The following is a 26,511-nucleotide window of genomic DNA, read 5'->3' as shown; positions in this document are numbered from 1 at the left end:
ATTAACTCTTATTTAATTTTTTTTTTAAAACATTTCATCATATAGGAATTATGTTCATAATACGAAATAGATTTATATTTTAAATGTGGTAATATTTAGTACTTTTTTCAGGATTTTAATTCAAAAATTATTTGTTGTATAGAAGTTTAACGAAACTTCATTCATTAATTCGTAATTATTATTATTAAATCGACACTCATTTCTAAAATATTTGACCTGATTATTTTTGAGTTAATGAATACGTGTTTAATGCTTAGGTATATGTACGAAAAATGCAGCTTACATTGATTAAAAGCGAAAGTTAATATTATCTTTTCGTTATACCTGCTAATGAACCATAAAGTAAACTCTAATCAGAACGTTCCAATATCCTACGTTCAATACGAGATGTATCGACATATTAAACCAAAAAAAAAAAACTCTAGGTTTTCTATTTCATTTTCATGTTTTTCACAACTCATCATCAGTATATAAAGTAATTTTAATTGTATATCGATAATGTAAACACCGAGCACATAATAATTTCACTGTAATTCATGTTCCCTGACATAAATATATTACAATATAATAATACGTAACAATAATCTTTCGTTTTTTAATTGTTATTTTATTCTTATACGTTCCTTAAAATAAAATGAAATGTAGTAAATTATATTTTTATACAAACAATCCCGTTGGCCCTTGGCCATTTTAAATGTTTTATACGTTACAATATAATAAAATTATATTACATCTAGGTTTGTGATTTAATTTTCCACGATATTTAATGTAAATGGTAATAAAACCTCGAGTACATAATATTATTATTATTAATACGTACAACTTCAAGTATTAAATTACACTAAAAAATATTAAAAACAATGCAACGTCGTATGTATTTCGGTTATTAAATTGAAGTCACATAAAATGTACAGGTAGGTACATTGCTTTAATTTGTCCATGGTTTATACTTTATAATTATATGAGGATTACCAATCATTAATATTATATTAATGACTTATAAATGATATCGTGATAATATTATAACATTGCTAGAGTAACTAATATATTATTATCATCAAGTTGAACAACTCAAAGTTATTATTTGTTGAAAGTCGATTATAATTTACTTAGAATATTTTCTTAAAAATTAACGTATTCCTATAAAATATCAATTATAAAAAAGAGTTTCGTTAAAATTGTTTAGTATACCGTTATACAATAACCCGGTTCGACTTAATTTTCCCAAAAACTGTTGTACGAAGTTATAATAGTTTAATGGTTCCGTAGGTTCCCTATACATTATGTGTCAAATTTTCAATCGATCAGGTGCTGTATACAAATTTTGGTATCGCTTTATTCTACTTTCTAACGCATAACGCGGTAACACTCGGGGCAAACTAACAATCAAACACGTTGATATACAATCATGTATTATGACAATATAATACAGCATCTTCGATCTTATTAAATGCAATATTTTCATTCACTATATAGGTACGCATAGTATTAAGTTAAATTGAAATAGTTTTCATCGTGTTTATTTATTATTTTTTTTTTTTTATTCAAAACAAACGTAATGTATAGTAAGCCACAGTGCGATATTATGTGTATTTTATTGTACAGGTAATAAACATATTTACTTGTATGACATTAAAGCGTAGATTTCATCAACCATTATTTTATTAGACAGTACTTATACATATTATACACTTGTATTCTATATCTAGAATAATCTGTAATAGGTATAGGTATAGTTTTTTTTTTTTTTAATGAAAAATCATAATATTATAATTAATTATTTAAACGTGTACCTACGTTTTTTAATATTTTAATACACACTAATCAATGATTAATCGTGTTTCGTTATGTATTATGTAACTTGTACACGGGTTTACGTATAATTGCGTATAAATTAGCAATAATAATGTATCGCGAACGTCATGCGATTCATATAAAATAAAATAAACACATTCATATTATAAGTTCACTACTCTATTATATCAATACATATATAATATTATACATACACGTGCGTGTATCCCCGATCCTATATTATGGCTATTTATATTAAACTATAAAATGCATTATTCGGTGTGTGACATTTTTTTTCATTATCAGAAATTCGATAAATAATTTAGCCTTGAACTGCAGTGCAGCAACACAGCAATGGTGGAAATTTATTTCCCACTATAATTTAATCTGAAACTATATTGTGTATGGTTTAAAAACATGTAACACAAGTAATACAGAAATAATAACAATTTTAATATAAATAAACAATAATATTATTATGTTTCTATCCCTAGTATAATATTATTATCATTATGCATTCAACCTGCAGCGATTTAAAAATATGATATATCAAATGATTTACTTTTACAACTACCACAGAAATATTCTAGTTTAAGCGACGTACACGCGATAAACAGTATCTTTTTTGTACGTATACCTACTTATCTTGTCGTGATATTAGTCGCCTATATCACGTTATTATTATTATTATAATTTGAAATTTGAAAAAAAACTCTTGTAGGTACTCATGAAATACGGGTCGACCAATATTTGCATGAGCTCGGCACGTTCAATTCGACCCTACAATAAGTGTATAGAGATACGTTCGCCGATCGATTGCACCAAAGTACCGAAATAAAATTATAACTTACTGTAAGTCATACGACCATAGACTATAGGCATGTATCACGAGCTCGATATGCACTTATATTATCATTATTCATTACCTGTGTGACGATGACGGCGATACCAATTCGTTCGATATTGTTTGCTATTTATACATTTTGCTCGAGATCCACGTACAATAAATTATACGATATACTCGTACGTATAATGTCACTAGATATACAGTATAATATAATACTAAGGATTAAGGACTGTAAATATTATAATAACCCCTCCCCAAAAAAACAAAGATAAATCATGCAACAATTCGCTTGTTCTCCCAAAAATAGAAAACAATAATGCACATATAAAAGAACTAGGTAAGTTTTTTATCATTAACAATTTCAAAACAAAATAAGCGTACCTAAGAAGATGTAAATACTGACACTTTTTTCTTAATGTTCGATGGGTCTGTTTGCCACTCGTAGCTCACACTCACACTTTGTTATATTACTATAATACTACTATTGAAAAGTTCATACGTTCGGCGAAGACAAAAGTTATTATAATATGATAACATACGTGTTATTACATGCCACGAGGGTGACGAGATAGGTAATACAATTTACATCGTTCGTTGACGTCGATCCGTTCGTTTTACCCATACCCACGACAATCAACAACAGCCATATATTATATTATGATATATAGATGGTGTATCTGAGATGTATGTCATATTATATATATACAAACATGATTCAGTGTAAAATTGCAAAATCCTCCGGATACACACCTTATAAATAATATACACGACATATTCTGCGACCCAAAAGTTCTCTGGTCGTGGTGGTTAAAGTTCACAGACGTTGAAGTGAATTAACCGGTAAAGTTACGGTATAGCCTCCGACGCCGCCGGGAATATCCTTGTATTTCATATTAACCACCACAACCACCAGCGGTGATGGCGGACTCATGACTGTACAATAGTGGGTTACTATACAGTGTTGAGGAAAAAATATCCCCCGCCATATTTTTTTTTTCCTTTCGGGTATATTTTTTCTCCTTTATTATTACTCGGGTGCTCTTTGGTGTACGACAAAGTTTTTGTCTCGCCAAGAAGGGTCATCCCGTGTGAAACTTTTCCCGGGAAAACAACCGTTTCGCAGGGTTTTAACACATTGCTAACGGTTTTCCGAGCCCGTTGGTTTTCATTCCACGGCGCAATGTAAATATTAAAATCAATAAATTTATTAATTTAAAATCTTAAGGGGCCGCCTCACTGACATTTGTTTTCTCTGTCTGCCTCGCGCGTAATATTGCAACAAAGGTATTCCGTATATTATACTTCTACGATTACGACTCTCCGGTTCATTTTAGGACAATGGAACCAATTATGCGTTTCATGAAGAAAGATATTTCCTGTGCATTAACAGAATAGTTTTTTATGATTTAATTTTTTATAAAGATAAGCTTGTTTTAATTTCTCTTATTTTTAATTATTAATAACTTATTAAAAAACTATCTAGCCAATTAATAGGAAATATCTTTTTTATAAAACTTATTAAGTATAGGTTTATTTTTCCTTCGCAAAAACTGAGAGTTTAGAAGTACGGAATTTATACTATTGTTGCTATATTACGAGCGTGACAAACAGAGAAAACAAAATATGTTGGTCGGGTGGTTCATTAAAAGAAAATGTGCTTGACAAAAATTATCGGTTGTTATACATCACTCGACGTGTCTACATATAATATATTATGCAACTACAGCATACGGTTTTGATTTTTAGCATTTTACCAAAACGACGCCCGAAATAGAACTATCTAATAGGTAATCACACTTCTAAAAAATGTATCTAATACTTTATTTTATACAAGTTTTTACGTTTATATTAAAAGTTAAAACACGTTTTTAGACAGATAATAGTATGATTATTAAGAAACACAAAAAGGTGGATAAGTGGATGTCGCTCTGCTGTACGGTAGGTTACAAGTGGGTCACTGTAATGGATAGTGTTAAATTTGAATTCAATGATATAATATCATTGTATAAGAAAAACGATTCTGAGCGAAAACGGTCAGTCACCCTATGATATTACCAAGTATATTTGATGATATTATTGTGAATAAAGTAATTTATATATAACCTATTAACGTGGAGCCTTGTTTTAAATTTTCAATCCTTAGCCATAAAAGTTAAACATTTTATACATTTTTAACTACAAAATAATTAATAAATTATAAATTTGATAAATGTTGTCAAAATTTGAACTTTAAATGCTTATAAAAAAAAATTGTGCAAATGTATTTTTAATATTTTTCAACTGCTATTAAAACGATATATCAGGAGTCTAATATTAAATTTTCACGCTTTTTTACCCAACAAATAAAAATTTATTGATATTTATAGAAAAAAAAACTAAAAAAATTGAAAACTGACAATGTCCGTAAACAGCTCAAATAGAGTCAAAATATTTTCAAAATTGTATGGTGTATAGAAAATGCTAATATAAACATTCAGTGAAATTTTCAAGTATCTACAGTCATTCGTTTTTTAATTACAATAAAATAAAAAAATCGTTACATGAGAAATCGAGTAAATATCAAATGTTGTAAAAATATAAATTTCAGACGCTCATAAAAATTTAATTTAAGTTTCTTCTAGACATTTTTTTTTTGATAAAGGTAGACAAACTTATGAGTAATCTTATATTACATTTTCAAATCTTAGATTTAAAAAGAAAAATTTTTATGAATTCTCATCAAAATAATTTGCTATTTTTCGTGATTTTTCCGTATTTTGTCAAAATTTGAACTTTAAATGCTTATAATTAAAAACTGTGACTAAGGATTTTTAATTTTTTTCATCTGCCTTTGAAACAATAAACTAGGAGCCTTCTATTAAATTTTCAAGCTTTTTTACTCAATAGATAAAATTTTATTGATATTTATAGAAAAAAAAACTAAAAAAATTGAAAACTGACAATGGCTGTAAACAGCTCAAAAAGAGTCAAAATATTTGGAAAATTTTATGGTGTATAGAAAATGCTAATATAAACAACCAGTGAAAATTTCATGCATCTACGGTCATTTGTTTTAGAGTTACACCAATAACCAAAATCGATTTTGTTAAAAATCGATTTTGCGTAAAAATTCCCGTTTTTCCTTAATTTTTCTTTTGTTTTTCACATCGCTTTTGAAAACTACTGGGAAATTAAAATTTTGACCTCCCCAATGCACCAACGATATTCACTTTCCCATCGAACAAGATACTGAAGTCGAAAATCGAAGCATTATTTCGACTACTTATCGTGTACACAGACACAAAAATAAAAAAATAAAAAAAAAAAAAAATAAAAAAAAAAACACACATCATTGTAAAATCAATACATTCATCGTTTCACTCAGAATCTAATAATAGGTACTCACTACTCATCTCTTTTTAAATCCAACGTTTCACACAACTACGCAAGTCATTATTAATCATAATTACACAAACACGTTCAATATGACCGGTTACTATTTATGTATTTTCACATAAAAGGACACCACGCCCTCAAATTGTGTTTTGTTTGTCTTACAAACGTGCACATAACACATGGTAAATTTACGTTCAGTAGACTCAATATTGTGTTAACCTTTATACTACAGTGAATTGACCTATTGTTATAAAACTTAATGGTATGAACAAAACGTAATATTGTCAGAATAATATATGATTGTACAATGATTTTTTATTTTATTTAAATGTTTAAGGGAAATGACGGTCCGCCAGCGATGATGGGCAGTTGATCTTTTAATTACTCTTAATATCTTTAAAAAATAATATATTATAATATGCAAAATAGTACAGTATACAAATGCTCGTACCTTAGTTAAAAATTAAACATTTAAACTCAAATAATATTCTCAGCAAGTTTACAAAGAAATAACTGTACTGTCTGTACTAAAAAAAGTTATTCAGCATCCAATAATTCGTCATACGTGTCATACGTGTTGTATTAAATATATAGGTATTTGTTGTAAGTTCACTGTATTATAAATTAGGTATTACTTTTTATGTTAATAAGAATCAAAACAGTAATATTTAGATAGTTAGCGTGTAGCCTATGGTTAAATGTATAGGTAGGTATTATTTATTTTAAGACGAAATACAACATAGATTTATGGTTTATATTATATCAGTATTATTTTATACTAATTGATAGTACACATTTATGTAAGGTTTCTTAGACATGATAGTTTACTTTTTATAAAATTAATTTTAATAAAATTCTTTAAAATACTAAAAATCGATGGTTTCTCTTTATAGTATATTATTAATTTATGTTATTTAAATCGTTTTTAAGTATATAAACCTTTTGTTTTTGTATAATATATTATACATATTTTCCAAATTACTTTTGATCTTATAAAAAAATGTTATAAATGTCGAAATTAATTTTCTAACACAGTTAATGTCTACATTTGAGAAACATAATATGCTTAATGATTACCTATTTATATACATGTATTTAATAACGCTTTACCAGCCATAGCAGGTATCAATATTGAACACCTGTAATACCTAATCATTTGAATAAAACATTAATTTGAATAACCACACACAATTATGAATAATATTCTGAGGTAAAATTACAATATGTACCTACATAAGTAGAATATACCTACTTCAATAAATAGACGTTTTGACTATAATGCACTAATTTTCGTATGTAATTCTAATGAACAATTAAACCCATTTGCTGGCATTTACATAATTTTGCGTTAGATTTCGGTAGAAATATTCAATGGAATATTAAGGGTTCTACCAGACACCAGTGACATATTTAAAGGACGGTGCTAGGGGGATTTCCTTGGGTTGCTGTGTGAAATTCTTGCAGGGGCTGCAATTTTTTAAACAGTTAATGCTCATATTATTTCAAATCAATAATAAATATAGTAGGTAAAATATTTTTTTTGTTATTTTAATCAAAAAATGGAAAAATTACAAAATACACCTATATTTATATTTAATATCTACAATTTGAATTCATATTCATTAAACGTAGCTTGTGTCAGGAATATATTATTATAGTTACTATTATTCAACCACAAAATAAAGATTAAACAAAAACATTTTTTATAAATATATTTTTTACTAGGTAAAAGAATAAAATTATAATAAAATAGGACATACCGAAGGGAAAATCTATAACAAATAGTATAAAATATACATATTAATAAATCACTATATCTATGCTTTAAGTAAATTCAATCTAAATTCTGAACTCTTGACTTTTGTTATCTTTATGGTTGGACTTATATTATTGGACTTTATTATTTATGCTTAATATTGTTAGCACTATCTTGTATCGTTATCACTAACGACGAACTGAAAAGTAGAATCTATCATCTGTCTATTTCACGCATTATACCGAAATTAAAACTCGTACTTCCAATAGTGTAAATATAATATTAATTATTATATATACTTATTGATTATACGTCAGATTCTATTATCGCGTCCACTTAAACAAAATACTATGATGATTATAATATTAATTATTTTTAGATTCTGAGCGGAGCGAGGAAGCTAATGGTTTTACAATGGCGTTAATATTTTTAATTTTTTTTACACCGTATATAAAATTCTACCAGAAGGAGTGCTTCGATTTCAACATATAGCATCTTATCTTTTAGAGAATTGGGTCAATATGATGGTACTTTAGAGAGGTCATTTTTCGATTTTCCCAATAGTTATTTAATGCCACGGAAAAAACCACCGACAAATTACGAAAAACCACTAAAAATGGGATTTTAATTTCTAACCTACCTTTGTTTATCGCCATAGAAACGAATAATAAATAATAATATTATAATATAAATTCAACTTACAGGCTATAATAAATAATAACAATATAAAATATCAAGACTGACAAACCGTCTCCACTCAGAATCGTTTTTCTTATACAATGATATAATATTATTAATGCAATCCATTATACATTGACCCACTTATAACCTACTGTACAGCAGAGGTACATCCACTTACCCGCTTTCTTTTTATAAGCTTATATTATATCCTGAATACGTCTCTGGGTTCTCCGTGCATTAGGTATGTGGCAACAATTTCAGAATATAATGTAGAGCATAATAATATCAATTATTAAAAGCGCATAAATTATGTTGTGCAGAATAGCATGCATAATAATATTGGTACCTATGTTACGGGCTGAAAAATAGAAAACAGGGAATTTTTGTAAAATGCCCATTACTGGTGGGAAATAGATTTTATAGATGACCTGGCCCGGCCTGGGAATTGTATACAATGGCCAAGGTATATAATAGGTGATGTAACATATGAAGTTATTTTTCGAGTTCGTATAAAGACAACTACAACTAGGTATAGCATATTAGAATTTAAAGATACACAAGTAGGTAGTGTATAAGCAGTGTTGAGCAGTATCTAGATAAATGTATCTAGATAAAACTACAGCATCTTTATCTCATCTAGATAAATAAAATATCAGGTATCTGATTGTCATCTAAGATAAACTGTATACCTATCTAGATAAATAAATAATTTTTAGTTTCGATTGATTTGTTGGTAGTTTGGTACTTTTAATTTTTAGTCTTATCTTATCATTTATCAAACAAAATATTATTACACTATTTCTGAATTAAACGTGAATATATTTATTTTTTCCATAGCAGTAATTGTATTGATAATAACAATCTAATACTATAAAATCACAATATTATAATTTATAATAATATAATATTCATACGAATGTGTTTTGTTATTTATTATTACGTTTCTCGTGTAATGTAGATTACTATTTTATAGAAATAGTTTCAATGAAATAATATCGTTCTTGTCTATTTATATAAAGCTAAATAACATTGTTATTACGTAAAAGTGTAAAACCCTCGTCCAGCAGCGCACATTATTTTGTGAACTCGTAATGGAAATATTCTATACTCTATATAGTTATAGTATATTATTATAAATTATAGTATAGTATAGTCTTCGGAATTCGGCCCTGTCCCGCTAAACGTTCACAACTTCATGTTATAATAATAATATTATCTTGATTTTTGGTGAGTGAGGCGGTGTCCGGAGAGTAAATCGAACATAAATAGCTCAGAACATAATAATATTTGGTATATCTCGAAAACAATAATATTATATTCTTATTCAATTGCTAACGTTCACTCGCAGTCGTCGCTCAACGTTGAACCTTCAACCTTGAACGTATTTATGTACCTATACTTCCATATTAGCTGTAAAGTGTAAACTGTACTGTCAGCTGATTTATTTTAAAATAATTTGTTATGTATATTTAAAAAAAATCTTTTTCTTAGATACTTTTTGTTTAATTTATATTTAAAATTATAAATATTATATTTAAACATCATATTAATGGAATTTTGTTTTAATTAAGATACTAAACTTATATTACCTAGTTACATATTACAATTCCAAAATGTTATTGAAGTTTATTGATAATTAAAAAGTTTGTTTTGATATTGCAATGCTTGGATACATTTAAGAATGTTTTTACCAATTGTTTTTTTATAATTTATTACATGTAATTCTATTTTGAAGTGGATATCATCCTAATGATACTTGCATGCAATTATTATTTATTAAATTAGGATAATAATTTTAGGTATAGCTTTTGGAGTTTTGACTTCTTAAAAAATATAATATAAGTTACCAATTAGTGATGATTGAAAAAAATTAATAAGTCTTACAGTATTTCCATATTCAGTTTGAGTTGAAGTAAAAAAGTAGGTACACAGAAATAAATCATTGTTTAACAATTAAAATAAGGAATTGCATAGAAAAATTTGTTTATTAAAATTAATGGCCATAAAATAGTAAAATACTAAAAGAATTTGTATAAAATAATTAAGCAATATATTTATTTGTTGCGCATTTTAAACAAAAAATTAAAAATCTATTATGATATCTAGATAAAAAAAATATGTATCTTTATCTTTATCTAGATAAAAGTAAAAATGATCATCTGAATCTAAATCTAGATAATTAACGAAATTATCTTTATCTTATCTTGATATTATTTTTGTTATTTGGGCTCAACACTGTGTATAAGTTAAAAATTAAAAAATGAATTGTTTTATGTTTTATTATTATTTATTGCAACACATGATATAACTTCGATGACATTTTAATGTACTAAGTCGTCCAATAGCTGTATTGGCACTTGGTGCTTTATAATGTCCATACATTTGTATTTCTTAATTGGTTATGCTTATGCACATAATGTATTACTATAGAACCCTTGAGTTACGATGATGGGCTATAAACATGAGCATGTGCTCATTTTGTAAAATTCCTGGGCAAAGTAGAGAATGCTGATTTTTCCACGTTGTCCGTGAGTCGTAACACAATATTATAATAAAGAATAGGTATTTCATTGTAATTATAATAATCAATAATAATCAATATGACAATATGATACAATATTACCATATGTGCTAAACAATTATTATTATTTTATGTTCATTAATATGAGTTTAAATTATTGAGGTTTTGAAACTTAAAATAATAAAAAATATAAAATTATATAATATCGTTTAATGATAATTTAATAATGATGAGTGACATTATTCATGAAGTATTAGTTTCGAAATATTTTTTTAGTTCATTCGTCGCAATTATTAGTTTTTTTTTTTATAATATTGTAATTGACATTATAAACAAAAACCCGCAGCGTTTTAAATAATATTACGAAAAGTTCTATCGAAATTAATGATAAGCGGTCTGTTATGGAAATAAACAATGTCCACTAATGCTATCGAATATGTGAACAATAATAACATGTAATAATTTTTCTTTACGACCGTTGTTCCAATGAATCAATACACGAACGAGCATTTCGAATAGTACACAGTATAGTATTATTCGTGTAATATCACGTGAAATATTACGTTAATACGTCGTTAAAACCGACTTACACCACTGCAGCAGTAATATCGGAGGAATGCGTGTTTCGATTTTCGGGCACTATATTCGCTATTATTATGGTATATTGGTATATTATATATATATTATATAGTGTATTATTATGGTAGACAACTCCATGATATTATTATTATTAAATTGTGTACTACGAGAAACATGACGTTTAATATGACTATGGAGGAAACGATTTTGTTTACACGCTGTTTATTTGGGATTCCGATAGTTAGTTGGAAAGTAATATCTCTAGAAAATTTGTTGCGTTCTCTATAATATTATATATATATATATATATAATATATACCTAATGCCGTGATTGAATTATCTACAATATTTCGGGAGTACCTACCCGCGTCTCTCAGCGACGGTCGATACTTTACAAACTAGCACAGCACCACGTACAAGCACCACGGGTTTGTGTGTGTGTGTGTGTGTGTGTGTGTGTGTGTGTGTAGGCAACCTGCAAGCGTCAGCCGTGGACCCAGATTGTTGTACTGTATGGAGGAGAAGGGCGGACGATGGACTTTACCCTATATGCAGACATCGAAAAACCAGCATCGAACAATTGATTTTATTTTTAATAGTTATAAAACGCCTCGAAATGGGCTTTACAGCCTTGCTGGAAACCATCAACAATACCTATTTACTATACCTATATACTACCATGTGAGTGACGATGTGTGGCCATATGGGATATTTACGATAATCCTATAATCAATAAATTGTAATTATTAATTTGATTAAACTTAGTTGTATTATACTAGTATAGACGACGATATTTGGACAACCTAATCGTCCCTGTTATTACAACATGTAAAACACGACAGTGTGCAGACTTTTATTTTTGTTCTGGATTCGTATGATCTTGTATGATGTTTAAAAAATGCTTGTTTCAATTGCTGATATAGGATAATTATTTTTAATTCTATTTGTGTTCTGATAAAACATTTGAAGGTAATGATAAATTTTATTAAAAATATAAAATCAATATTAAAACAAAAAGACAATTTTAAATGGATTTCAATTAAGACTACGATTCTTAATTTATTCTCTTGTAGTTTAACAACCAACGCTGAAGTTTTCTTTTTTGTACATGGAAACTACTGAGGGAATTAAAATAATATGACCTCTTCAAACCACTGTCCTGACTCGATTTATAATCGATAGGATGAATACTTGACATGAATACTTGACACCTGTGGAAAACTACTGTCTGAAAGTGTCTGGAAAATAATTTTTAAAAAACATCGTTATAATTAATAAAACCTACGTTTTAACGTTTCGCCCAGAATCTAAAAAATAAAATGTTTTTATTTTACTATAATATATTTTAGCTAATTATTTTAATTTCATACTTGCAGGACGATACTTTATCGTTGAAAAAATGAAAGGACTTGGAAGAAAATATTAAAAAATGTGGACGACTAAAATTGTCGTCGCTACAAAAATAATACTTATAATACTGCAGTCCCCCCACATATTAATATGTTTACGCAGTTTTCATTACAATCCGATGGTGTTTTCGTTTCTTTCAGAGGCACAGGCCGAGATAGCCGGCGCTTCCGAGAAGTATCTGATGCTGAACAGCCCGCTGCATCTGGAATGCGTCGTCCAGCAGAGCCCCGTGGACCCGGTATACATATTCTGGTACCACGACAGCCGAATGATCAACTACGACATCGACCGAGGTGTGAACGTCACGTCCGACTTACCGAACAAGCACAGCGCATTGTACATCGAACGCGCTTCCCGCGCCCATTCCGGCAACTACACGTGTGCACCGAGCAATGCGTTCCCTGCCAACACGGTCATACACATTCTCAACGGTAAGTACCTACCAGTTACGCGGTTGTAGTCTGCGACAGGATCACACGTGGTGATTATATGATAATAATATATTATAGTAATATCATGTGTCGTCGATCCCTAACCGCCGACGTTCCATCGGCACGGCAGGGATTTCCGGCGGTCAGGTTAGGTAATTGATACCGTTACACTATGCGAGTTTGATTTAAGTAGTGCTATTGATTATGAATATACAAGTATTCATAATCAATGGTAATATTTGAGTTTAAAATATAACGGCGATCATCGGTATTCACTAAGATCAAACTATTAAGTCCGTCCAGAAGGACAGAATCCACGCGAGTGCTGAGTGTGCCTATTTCATATTTGACGAGGAGGGGGATGATCATAGTCGATACATAATAAGTAATAATTATTATTGGTATAACAATAACAATATAATCCGTCGAATGAGGATAATGTTAAGAACGTCGCAATCACATTTTAAATAACATTTTCAAAGTATACTTGAATTCTGAGATTAATAAACTAATTATAATAGGTGCAAGGTGCCTATATAGGCTATAAATTATAATACACAATATAAAATAGGTATTCAATATTAATAGGTACACAATATAATAATATAAACTATACGTGTTACGAGCATAATTCGCGTTAAAACGATTTTTGTTACCATATTATATTGTTATACTTGTAATACGTATTATACGTATTTTACATGTATTAAAAAAATTAATATTTTCGCTTCTTTAATATGAACGATAATTAATGAGATATAATCATTTTTGTCATGCGCGACCCACAAAACTAAATAAACACGTATGCGACAAGACGTCTAAGTGAGTTAATAAAACTTTATATAGTCGCATATAATAATATTATTATAGTTTTTGTTTTAAATTAAATTCCGAGCGCAAAGCCTCGAAGGCCATAACGTATGCGATATAATGGATGACAAAAATAGCAATCGCAGCTATAAACAGAGCAGGTTGTGTGAGAAAATAGAAATTATAAAGATAATGGAATCAACGTTCAAACTTCTACAGTTTTTTTCACTCGTCCTTTCTGTCTCTCACTCGTCTCAACAATATCCATGGTAAATGCAACGGAATTCGAATTTATGCCTAGTCTACTCCTCGTTTACAACTAACCCGCTTGTTTGTTCAAATAAATTCTCCATGGAGATAAAAAGTAAAAACGATACCATGTGTTTTCTTATAAAACCTAAATAGCTGATGTTTTAAATGCCGCTCTAAAAAATCAGAATAAAATGCCAACGTTTTTTTTCTATTTATTAAATATTATATTTTTGTATTTTGAAAAAAATAAAAAATACATTTTGAAGTATCGTACATCATAACATTAACGTAAGCGGTTTAAAAAACATAAATGGTGCCTATGAATCTTTGATCCAGTATAGGTATTTATAACGTTAAATATTACAAAAAATTGATTTTTATCGATTTAATTTTATTAAACTAAGTATTTAGTAATAATTCATCATACACTATTATTAGGCTGTACGTTTACATGTCTAATTTTATCTTTGTATTTATTAGTTAATATATAATATAAAATATTATTACATAATTTAATAAATGATGGCATATATTTTACAAATTTTTATTTAAAACGCCCTTTAGTATTATAGACACTAGACAGTACCTATTTTATTGTATTTTTGGTCTAAACATAATTGGGTTCTTAAAAGTTTTAATTATACTTTATGATGTTTATTTCATTGTTTGACTTATCTATATAGAATAATTGCATAATATAAAGTTATATGAGAATAATTCACATCGATTTTTTTTTGTTGGGAATATATTTTTCTGCGTTTCCACCGAAACGGTTCATAGTTATATTTAGATTAAAATTAAATCTACAAGAGGAAATATAAATTAAAAGGATGGCACGCTCTGTTTATTATCTTTGTATAATATAGAGTGCGCAAATTTAACTTCCACCACTACCACCACTATGAAAACTTTGTGCACTGGGAAAGTATGAGAATAAATCAGCCTATAATAAAATATTAAAGATAAGAACATTATTCTGTGATCCGTTGTGGGATTTTTTTTCGCTACTGCGATTCTAAAACAAGATATAAATATTTAAAACATAATTTATTTTTATATGTGTTTCAAATAAGTATCCAAAACGACATGACGAAGTATTGCGAACCATTTTTGAAAGTGATCATCGCTGTAATACAGTAGGAAAGTAGATACAGAGAGGTGCAGTAGGCACGCTGGCATAACCAAGAAGACAAATTATATTACTTTCCTTTACTATGGTAATATTATATACATTATATTAGTTTTCTTTTATTATTATTCACAACAGAAATTGGTTTTTTGAAAATCTTTAAATAGTTTATTAATTCATTATTTAAATTACAACGATGTATGATAAAATGTATTTTTTATCGGGAACCATTTTACCATTATTCGTACATTAAATACATTAATTTATTAAACCCTGCAACTATTATTGTAATTCCCAATATAATGAGGTACCTACTTAAACGTTTTTAGAATTGAATACCTAATGGCTTTCATTTGTCGAAACTTTAATGAAATATGGTTTACCTAATTTTTGTCAGTAAATGTGTTCAACAACCCAGCCAAATTTTATTTTTTTGTTTTATTTTTGTCACGCTGCTCAATTAATATTGTCTGGATACAGTATATTTTATTTTACATAATTCTATGCAAATTACGTACAAATAATATAGGTATAGGTAGAGAGCCCATATAAGAAAGCTATATAAAGCTATATAAAGCCTATATGGTCTTATATAGGCTCTCTAGGTATAGACATCGAAGAAACTATTCAATTATTAAAAATAAAGAGTCATTATCGGCTGACCTATTAAGCAGCAAACTATCTGTTATAAGTTTATAACACTATAATTGTTTATAATATTAATGCTACTATAATTTAACTATAAAAATATTTAAATATCTTTTTTATAAAAACAGAAAATTAATAAATGGGGCTGTCAAAGGCGGTCAAGTGCATGTTAATCTGGGCCTATTTATACTCGTTTACACATTATTAAAACTACTATGCGGGTATTCTCGTGACCCAGTGACGGTATCATAATAATTATACGGAAACACCTATTATAAATTAAAACGTTTTGAAATCCATCGATTCATACTTCTTAGTGTTTTTTTTATGTGGCATTTCCAAATTTCCAATAGATAATTTCCCTAGATATGAGACCAGAAAATGTGCTCTGTACCTATTCTCGTGCCCTTCAATCAAAAGTCCAACTATAATTAGGTACTCTCTAACCGTAAATAAATACCTAACCGTTACTATTAATCGTTACTTCTTGTAAACATAATCACGGGATATTCTTAGAGGATCTTAGATTACTGAGATACCAGTCTTCGGTGATTGCCGAGGCTGCTTATCGTTGTTGATTCAATAATCACTCACGTCTCAGCGATATCCATCGTGATCGATAGGAATAGGCCCTTACTATAGTAAGTTGTGAATCGTTTCCTTCGTCACACGTACTGTTAAACGTTTTTTCAACGCTTTATTCATTTGGCAATATTTCCCTTTTCACCCGGTTGGTTCGAGACCGTCATTGCAGGGCGTGCGACGGTCGTCGCCACGGAGGACACGTGTGCGCTCACACACGACTCCTAAACTACGCGAACCAAATCTGTTTGGCGTGTGACTGATGGGGTAGCTCTGGCGAATTTTCCGAAACCCGGAAAGCATCCCCTCTCGCCGACGGCGGGTCGGGTGTGCGCGCGCGAAGAGAGTGTGCTCGTGAATGGATGATGGCATTGATAAATGAACGAAGCCAGTTTGTTCGAGCGAGCACACACCCGCTCTGCACACGCGCTTACAATGGATACCGGCTATACCCAACCCCTATTTTCTAATCTCTCAAACACGGCGTATTCGCGCCATACGTGTATACTGTACACATATAATAATAATATACGGTCGTCTTCACGCATACCGTGGTGAGCAGGGGGGGGGGTGCACCGGCCAAAAACCGCGTTACCTTTTCGGGTCGAGGATTAACCGCGGGACAAAACATAGCACCGATCGGATTAGGACCTTTCTCGTTCATGCGAGCGTTCGGCGGTGAAAAGGAGCTCCGCAAGTCGTCTGAGTAGTATACTCGTGTGTGCAGAATTATCACTAGGACGGACTTAACTCGGTGTCGTTGCGAATAATTATCGAAGTAACCGAATGCGCATACGCGCACGCGCACATACGTTACACACATTGTACGTACATATACAGCGTGATTCACCAAGTATGCTTAACACCATATTTTCCTTAAATAATACACTTTATTCATGTGTCGATTTATAGAATTTTTATTACACTTAAGAACCATATTTTGAAATACTTAGGAATTTTCACGTAATTTAAGAGAGTCACGTGGCGATAGAAATTTCTTTTTTCTAAATGATAAAACTCATTTTTTACTCTGAATTGTTATAAGCAGGTTATTTTTTTTTGAAAATGTTGATGTATTCATCTACATAAAATGTGAACAATTAGTTTCTGAGTTATTACACTTTGTGTAGGTACTAAGGATAATAGGTTAGGTAACCTAACCTTTGAAAGACAAGAAATCTAAAATGATTTGAAAATTATATTTAATCAATATATATTAACATTTTATAATTTGAAAAATTTGTCTGAATATACCATTGTCTTGTCTTGTATTAAGGTTATTATCCTTAAAACGCGATGAATATAAATTTAATAATTATTCATCCAAATTTTTACTTAGATGCATAGAGCTCAACAATTTACATTTTACAATGAATAAAAAGTTTTTTATAATACCTACAGGACATTCCATAGTATACAAAATAAAGATACGTTTATGAAAATTTGGTGCTTGATTATATTCAAAAAAATCTAAAAATCTGATTTTGTTTAATTCCGTTAATAAGGGTTTAATAGTGGGGAGGGGCGAGAAATTGAGCATGATGCTCGTTGAATCACTATGTATAATATGTATAATAGAATTTTGCCGAACGCATCCGTATTATGACCTTCGTAATTGATTCCGGTGGATCCCCTCGGGAATTATATATACTGCTTTAGGTAATAGTTTCACTTTCAATCAGATTTGAATCTAGCTCCTCACCCCCGGGGCCTACTGTCGGCCGTCTCGGAACATATGTGACACCACTCCTTCTTCCACCTCCTTAAGCGGCTTCCGTGGAAAGTTTTTCACACAGAATGACGGATATTGAATTAAAAGTTAGTCAGGTCTAAATCGAATTCGGACGTCTATTTACAGAGTATATATGTTACATTATATCGTAAAGTCTTCTAAAAATTTTTCTCATTAATCGTGTTCCCTCATTTAAAAATAATATTATATTATAGTACCTATATCATATTTTTATTTACTCCTATTGTTTCGATAAAAAACAATGTATTATTCTTATTTTGTTGGTTTATAATTTATTAATGATTACATACATGTTAATTCCATCTCAAGACTTTGAATTAATTTATTAATATTCGTTTAAAGTTCAAATGAAACTGATCGCACGTTTCTAACAAATATCGAGTTTTAGATAAATTATAAGGCCTAAAATATAAAGAATCAATCACTTGAATAAGTACACTAAAAAATGATTTCCTCACATCTTACTTACAATAAAGTATGAACTAAGTAGATAAACTTAAATGTTAATATTAGATTGAGAAATCTATAGTATTGGTAGAAGCAATTGTTAAACCATCACAAATATGTAAAACATTAAAGTCTGGTTTATAAATAAAATAAAATATTTTAAAAGTGATAAACAGGATCATTATTATAATCAGTATTTAAAAAAAAGTAAATAAATCATTACAACCTAAAAAAATGAATATGCATCGTATTTTGCTTGATATTTAAAATAAAGGGACGTCGTACCCGTATAATATAATAATATTGCTCCATCTTACTAACGCATAACATAAAACATTTTACGTTTGAAAAAAACCCATTTTTGACAACATATGCGGGTACGATGTCTTCTTAAGATAATTTTATTGTTTTAATTTAATTTATTTCATTTTAATTCAAAATAAATCTTAACATTTTGCAATATTTATAATATGTCGATGCATTGTTGCGTTTTTATTATTTTAACGAAATAGGTACATATTTTTAACTCCGTTATAGAACCATTTGAATAATTTCAAATTCCAAAACATACATTATGACAACGTCATATTTTTAGAATAATATTTTGTCTACTGCATGCTGCGGCCGAATTCTTTAAGCGATATGATTAATCCGGGAGACCATCAGCCATACAACGCAAATAAACTTACATGTTTACGGTCTCACAAATCACAATACAAATATGGAATCTCCTTTTAGGGAGGTCACATTACAGCGCTTCGGATATTAGAAGCGGCGTAAGTGGCATCATAAAAGGGTCATGCGGTACGGGAGGGATATTTTTGAAATATTAAACCGGAGTCGTATGATTAATTGTGGTAGGTCAGCTACAATAACCCGTGGCCAGTCCCCGGAAGCAGTAATCCTTTTCATTAATACATGTGGCTGAGTATATATATATATAACACATACATACATACAAGTCCACACAAACATCAAAATCAATAAATTAAAGAGGGTAGACGCCAAACTTAAAGGTCTTGTAAATATTTGATATTGTTATTGGCAAGATGCGAAGTATAAACAACAATAACCTTCTCCGATTTACTCGTTGTGCTAATTAAATGCACAGGCCATAGACTGCGTTTCAATTTTCATTTTGGATGGTCAAACTGGTAAATATTCGGACCAAGGATAAACATAACCTAACTAACTATCCCTGATCTAGTAGAATTGCGGTTATTGTTTCAACGGTCCAACAACCACGCACATGCACATACATGAACTCACAGTTGACAAATGTAATTATTTCGAATGATTAAACAAATGATATAGTGCGTTACATTTATATTTGGGTTAAATATTAAGACTTAACACTATTTTCTATGACAAATTGTTCGAACAATCAAATAAAAAAAGCGCGTTAAAAAAATAATAATATAGGAGTATAATAATTATATGTGCTCTTTTTTGTATGAAACTGCTCGTTGTAATACATCTCAACTATCGATGTTATTAAATGTGAACGTATAACCTGGTACCTACTATCTATATTCTTTATATACGATTGAGTGGAAGATGGATAGTAACAAATGATGATTAATGATGATTATTTATTGAACTAATAATTCATTACCTATTGCTAATATGTGCAACTCATCGAACTGATAATATCATAGTGTAATTACTCATTTTACTTATTAAGCCTCAGTTTTTTGTACTGTTCTTTGTGTATTAAACCCTATTATGTTCTAAAAACAATAATTCATATACAATTATTTAATAACAATAAAAATAAAAATGGGTTTCTTAAGAATTTATAAAATTCTGACAATAGCTATGATCATGTTATTATTATACTCGTATGATCTAATTTGTATGGGTAATTTAAAATTGTTAATAACGTTTTATCGAAAATCATCGTTAAAATAATGATAATTTATTATTCACCGTTGTCCGTTATTTTATCATTTAGCATTAAGAACATTTTGCTCATGTACCCATATATATAGGTACACCTATAATAAATATTTCACATATTTGTTCATACATTGTAATATCCTAGTAGTTGTAAAAATGCTAAAATAAGTAGTATCTAAAAAAATTGAGCATTATAGTGTATAGATAAAAAAATAGTTATGTGTGACCTAAATGCAGTTCACTTAAGACTCTGATACAACCATTCTTAAAAAAAACACCGATTTTGTAATATTTTTTGTGCAATATAAATAGATTAACTTTGTAATAACTATAAAATAGTTTAAGTATACAAGAATAGTTTCTTGTCTATTAATAATGATATTCACGTGGATTGGTATATTTAAATTTTTAATGGAGAAATTCGAAGGTGAAAATAAAATACCAGTTAACTTTACTTAAATGTTTTATAATAATGCAGAAATAGGGAAGAGCAGTCCACTGGCACTATTCAAGAGGGAGCATATTATAAGGATAATGGATCTATGATGAAAACAATGATATAGACACTGATGAAAGTCAGATAGAAATTGAATAGTTAACACCGAAATAAGTGATTGAGTAGAACATAACTATGTGGTTTTTAGAAACTAATTCATTTGGGTGAATAATCCAAAATTTACTCAAGTAATGCATCACCATTTGGACGAGCAATTAACTGATCGTTTGAGCTAGTTTATATATGATTATTAAAGATTATGTTTGCTTACTATTCGTTTTTTCGATCTGACCCACGCAAATCATAGACAATTTGAGTTCAGCATAATGAATAATTTTGTGTTTTTAGCTTTAATATTACAGTGAACCGGCAAATGTTATCAACAAGTTGGATGTTTTACTATATTTGAATTAGGTAATTGCGATATATTTTAAATAAGTGACTGCAAATCAAATCAAAACTTGTGACAAGAAACATTTTTAACCGTACTAGTTAAAATTAACAGAAAGTCCTAAGATTAAAATGGAAATGAAAATGTATTAACCAAAATTGTACAGAGAAATTGGTTTGCTATCCATATATTATATTTTAGCAAAACGATATGATTGAATATAATTTTTTCCAATAGATGTAGGTATTAATCTTAAAATTATGTGTTTATACTGTTAATATAAATCTCGCCCAAATGATTCGTACAATATATAAACTACAAATTCGTTCAAACAATATGTAACTTTAAGAATTTCGCTCAAAAGAAAACCACCAGATTTTTGTGATAACTAAACGCTTGGTGAACTCAAAATGCATTTTGATAAATTCTTTTTAGGAGAAAAAAATTGTATTGATCACATAATAAAATAAAATTTTTTTTAAATAAAAAACGTTCACAATTTATAGTTAACTCTGTGATCATTTTAAACAGACAGGAAAGATTTATTCTGTTCGAACTTCAGTAGGTAGTTTATTAGTGTCAAATGTTGATCTTCTGGCTCATATTAAATGTGCAAAATATTCGATAAGGCATGGCTTATCTTATAAACCTCCCAAACAGCATTATACACAATACACATGTTAATATTATAGTCATGTTATGTGTTCACCTACGTGTTTTGGAAATATGTTGTGAATACCCGCCATAAAAATGTTGCAAACGTGTATTATTTTATATAACCATAAAAAGTTTAAGAAAAAATTTAGCAACGTATTTTCTATATCACTTTGGAAGTGTGATATTTATTTGGGGTAGTTGAGACATCACTGGATGGATTCTTCTTTCAACCTATCAACTCCCACAGCACTTGTACTTATTGTAAAAAAATTAATTTACACATTGTATAATAAATTAATAATATAACAAAAAAAAAAAAAAAAATAGTTTGTTTATAAGTGGGAGGAACGATGTGCCGAAAAGTTGTATGTAAATATGAATATTCAATATAGTATTTGCTTTATACAAAAATCGATAAGTAATTGCATTCGGTTGGTATTTGAAAGTGGTAATTTTGTATTTTTCCATTAGTTTCCTGACGCATGAATAAATCTGGGTAGGATCCATTTTGTCAAACTTGACCTTTCCCATTTCGCCCTGCAGATACCCGATTCGACGAAAGACATGTTTTTAGTAATTTTAAAATTAAGTTGCCAATGATTTATAAATAATATTTGAAACCCATAGTAAATTATTTAAAAATGTATGTCACAAATAGTTGTTATTTTATAGCAACGTTTTAACGATTTATTTCTGTACCACTAAACAAATTATGTCTTCGTTCACTACTTTAGAATTAATATAAAATTATACATGTATGAAATAGCCGAACACGTATGTTTTACACATCACCAATGAATTTTATCTTTGCTTACGTTTTTCGAAGCAAAATTCTCTTATATTGATTAATGACGACCGTGCATTTATTTTACTTAGTTTTTATAAACAGAAATCATTGACAATTGATTTATACAAATGTTTTCAAAGTAAAACTGTACACAATTCTAAATCTGATTACTAGCAACTATTACGCAATGTACAACTAGTATATAGAAATGTGAAAACCTCTTCATAATATTACAGTTGATTGTCATGTCATTAATTTTAAAGTGAAATAAATAGGTACCTATATGGCTACATTAGGATATCGGTAAATATTATGAGATTGCGATGACGACGAGTCTCTACAATAAATATTGAGTTTCACCACCTCACGGTATTCCTTGGATAACAATATATTATGCGATTCAAATATTATTTAAAAACTATTACCGACCTATTTTAAAAATTACTTAATATCTTTGGACTTTGGTCGAAACGGGTATCTGGGTGAAATGGGAATGGTCAAGTTTGGGAAAAACAGGTTTTGCCCGAACATTTTTTGAAGAATATTATTACAAAAATGTTACATTTAGAGCCCGTTGCCTCCCAAAATATACGAATTGTCTCCCATTCTTATCGTAAATAAAAGGGTTAATATACACTAGTTACCTCCGATGATCAAGACGTAGTCCGTAATAATAAACGAGTTGCCTCCCAAAAATGTTCACACCACCTAGTTGTCTCCCATATAAAATGAAGTAGTGGTACATAAACTTCACTAAAATATACCACGAAAATAGATGAATTTATGTACAACGTATACTTTATATATACAATATTGTGTTGTGTTATAACTTATAAATTTCTAATTTCAAAAGTAAAGTTCACAGAGTAACATGTATTTAATATTTTATTATAATAATATAAATTAATATAATATTACATAATAATAACAAACACTAGTTTATTATAGGCATATAGATTTTTTTTTATTTCCTTAAACTAAACATGATTAAATATGATTAAAATTAAAATTAAATAAAAAATTAAATATTATATCATTTTTGTGTTTTAAAATGTATAGGTTTTCTATAATTCATATATGACCAAAAAATGTTATACAAGGTTAAATGTTAACAACTACCTATATAATACTACTATTTGTAAGAGACTCAAAAATCATAATATGTATTTTTCTGTTTTACATTATTATCTAAGTATTTTATTTAATTTTTAAAAAGTGCTGTTTATCCTTCATCGCAATCATTTTGTACAAATTACATTTTCCTGATATGTTTTTACTATAACGATTATTTAATCCAGATGTAATTTATTACAGTATACAATAAAATAAATAATGACTATGCCGTTACTTCTAAATTTATTCTATAGATTTTCTAAAATATATGAATAGTAAAACGGCTTAAGTATTTATGAAACATAATAAGTTTTCAACTGAAAGTCATAAAGTATTTATTCCCACGTATTTTATTATTTATTGCATTTTATTAAAATGAATAATTTTTGTAATTCTTGTTAACAAACTGCCATCCGCAATTTTATACACATATATATTATACAATTTCTACTTTTAAGTGACGTGTACTTATACTGTATAATATTATGTAGATTATATATAATATACCAAGAAATTGGAAATATATATAGATTTTTTTTTAATTCATTTCAGAAATTGTGTAACTTATAAAATATGATTTGGTATGTAATTTCATAAATTAATATTTGTCACCCTTTGTAAAAAAAGTTTGAACGATCTTGGCAATTCATGTTGTAATATAACTGCAGGTATTTATTTTTATATTAAGGTTAGAGTGAGAGAAACTATTGCCTTTACAAAGCTCTAGGCTTTTTATAAACGCTTATTTTCAGAGAAAATAATATATTTCATCAAATAAAAATTTAAAAAGTTTCATGCAGCACATTTATAGATTGAGCATTGAACACATTTTGTGATTTTCTAGAAAACTTGAAGAGAAAATCGTGAAAACAAACGTAAGAAAGCACAGATTTTTATAAAATACCATTATGCACGTAATACATTTTATACCTACTGGCTACTGAACAGGACGAAACCGATTAAAATAGTTTTTCTAGTGAGATAATAAATTAACATACTAAACTATAGAACTTGCAGTATGTACCCTACATTTTATTGAAATTTTAAAGTAATTATATATGTAATTAAGATATGTTAAAAATTAAATATTAATGAATTTTGAAATCAACTATTCATTTTTCTGAACTATTTGTTAGACTATCTGGAGTTCTGGTAAACATTGAACTTTAAAAATGTTTATTAGATTTAAGTTGAATCTCATAAAACTTTTGTGTATATTAAAATATGAAAATTACAATTGAAAATGGGTTGCATTAGGTATTTTACTACTTACTTATTTTTTTTTATATCATATACATTTAAAATGATTAAATATAGCTATAATAAACCTATTATACCTATTATATCAATAATTGAAAAACTTTTATAATAATGATATATAAAAATAAAACCAATGTCATAAAATATTAAAACGGTGATACAATTATATTTAAATGAATAAAACATTATTTAAAATTTGAGTTAAATGGTTTATTTTTCCATTATGATAAAAAAGTAGGCATGCAAATGTATTTATTATTTGATTATCTTACAGTGTTACACAACTATCAATATCATAGTGCAGTTATAAAAATGTATTATAATATGTATTGTTTTAATTTTTTCATTCACTGTGTCACTTGACATTAATTTTTATTTTATTCTTATCCCTATGTTACAGACAACAAAACAAAAATACAGTAAAAAATACTGTTACAGGGAAAGTTTTTTTTTAATTCCTATTACACCGTGGTGACCCAAAATGCTAAAATAAACAAGTTAGAAAAAACACACCTTTCAAACGTGTTAAGTTTAGATATCAATAATTAATGGAAAAAAAATAATGTACAATAGTTATTTGAAAATACTAAATTGTAATAATTAATAAAATAATTAGGTTAACTTAAAATACCTAATAATCCCTAATAATAAACTGTGTACATCTCCGATTTTGAGGTAATAAATTAATTTAACTGTCAACTGGTATTATTTTATATTATAGAAACTGCTGAATTCGAGGAAAAAATAGCTCAAAATGTCATAAATATTTTATTGAATTTATAAAAAAACTCAATAGAATTCAGGTACATTAATCTGTTAGCAAAACTGTTAAAGGTTCTTCATAAGTATCTACAAAATATGCAATACAAATGATTACGTTTACTTAAACAGTA

At 28.4% G+C, this 26,511-nt stretch overlaps 1 protein-coding gene across 4 annotated transcripts in view; it reads left to right on the top strand.

Annotated features, from left to right (window-relative positions):
• Positions 1 to 26,511, top strand: part of LOC132948340 (hemicentin-2-like) — a 355,688-nt gene that overhangs the window by 317,367 nt on the left and 11,810 nt on the right. For all 4 annotated transcript variants that reach the window (XM_061018766.1, XM_061018764.1, XM_061018765.1 and 1 more), the window contains exon 6: positions 13,104 to 13,394. In XM_061018766.1, the coding sequence (XP_060874749.1) occupies positions 13,104 to 13,394 (291 nt within the window). The remainder of the gene's footprint in view (positions 1 to 13,103; positions 13,395 to 26,511) is intronic.

This window comes from Metopolophium dirhodum, chromosome 7, assembly GCF_019925205.1.
Source record: "Metopolophium dirhodum isolate CAU chromosome 7, ASM1992520v1, whole genome shotgun sequence".
NCBI lineage: Eukaryota > Metazoa > Arthropoda > Insecta > Hemiptera > Aphididae > Metopolophium > Metopolophium dirhodum.
Note: the sequence above shows the minus strand (reverse complement) of the source record. Positions and strands in the feature narration are given on the sequence as shown.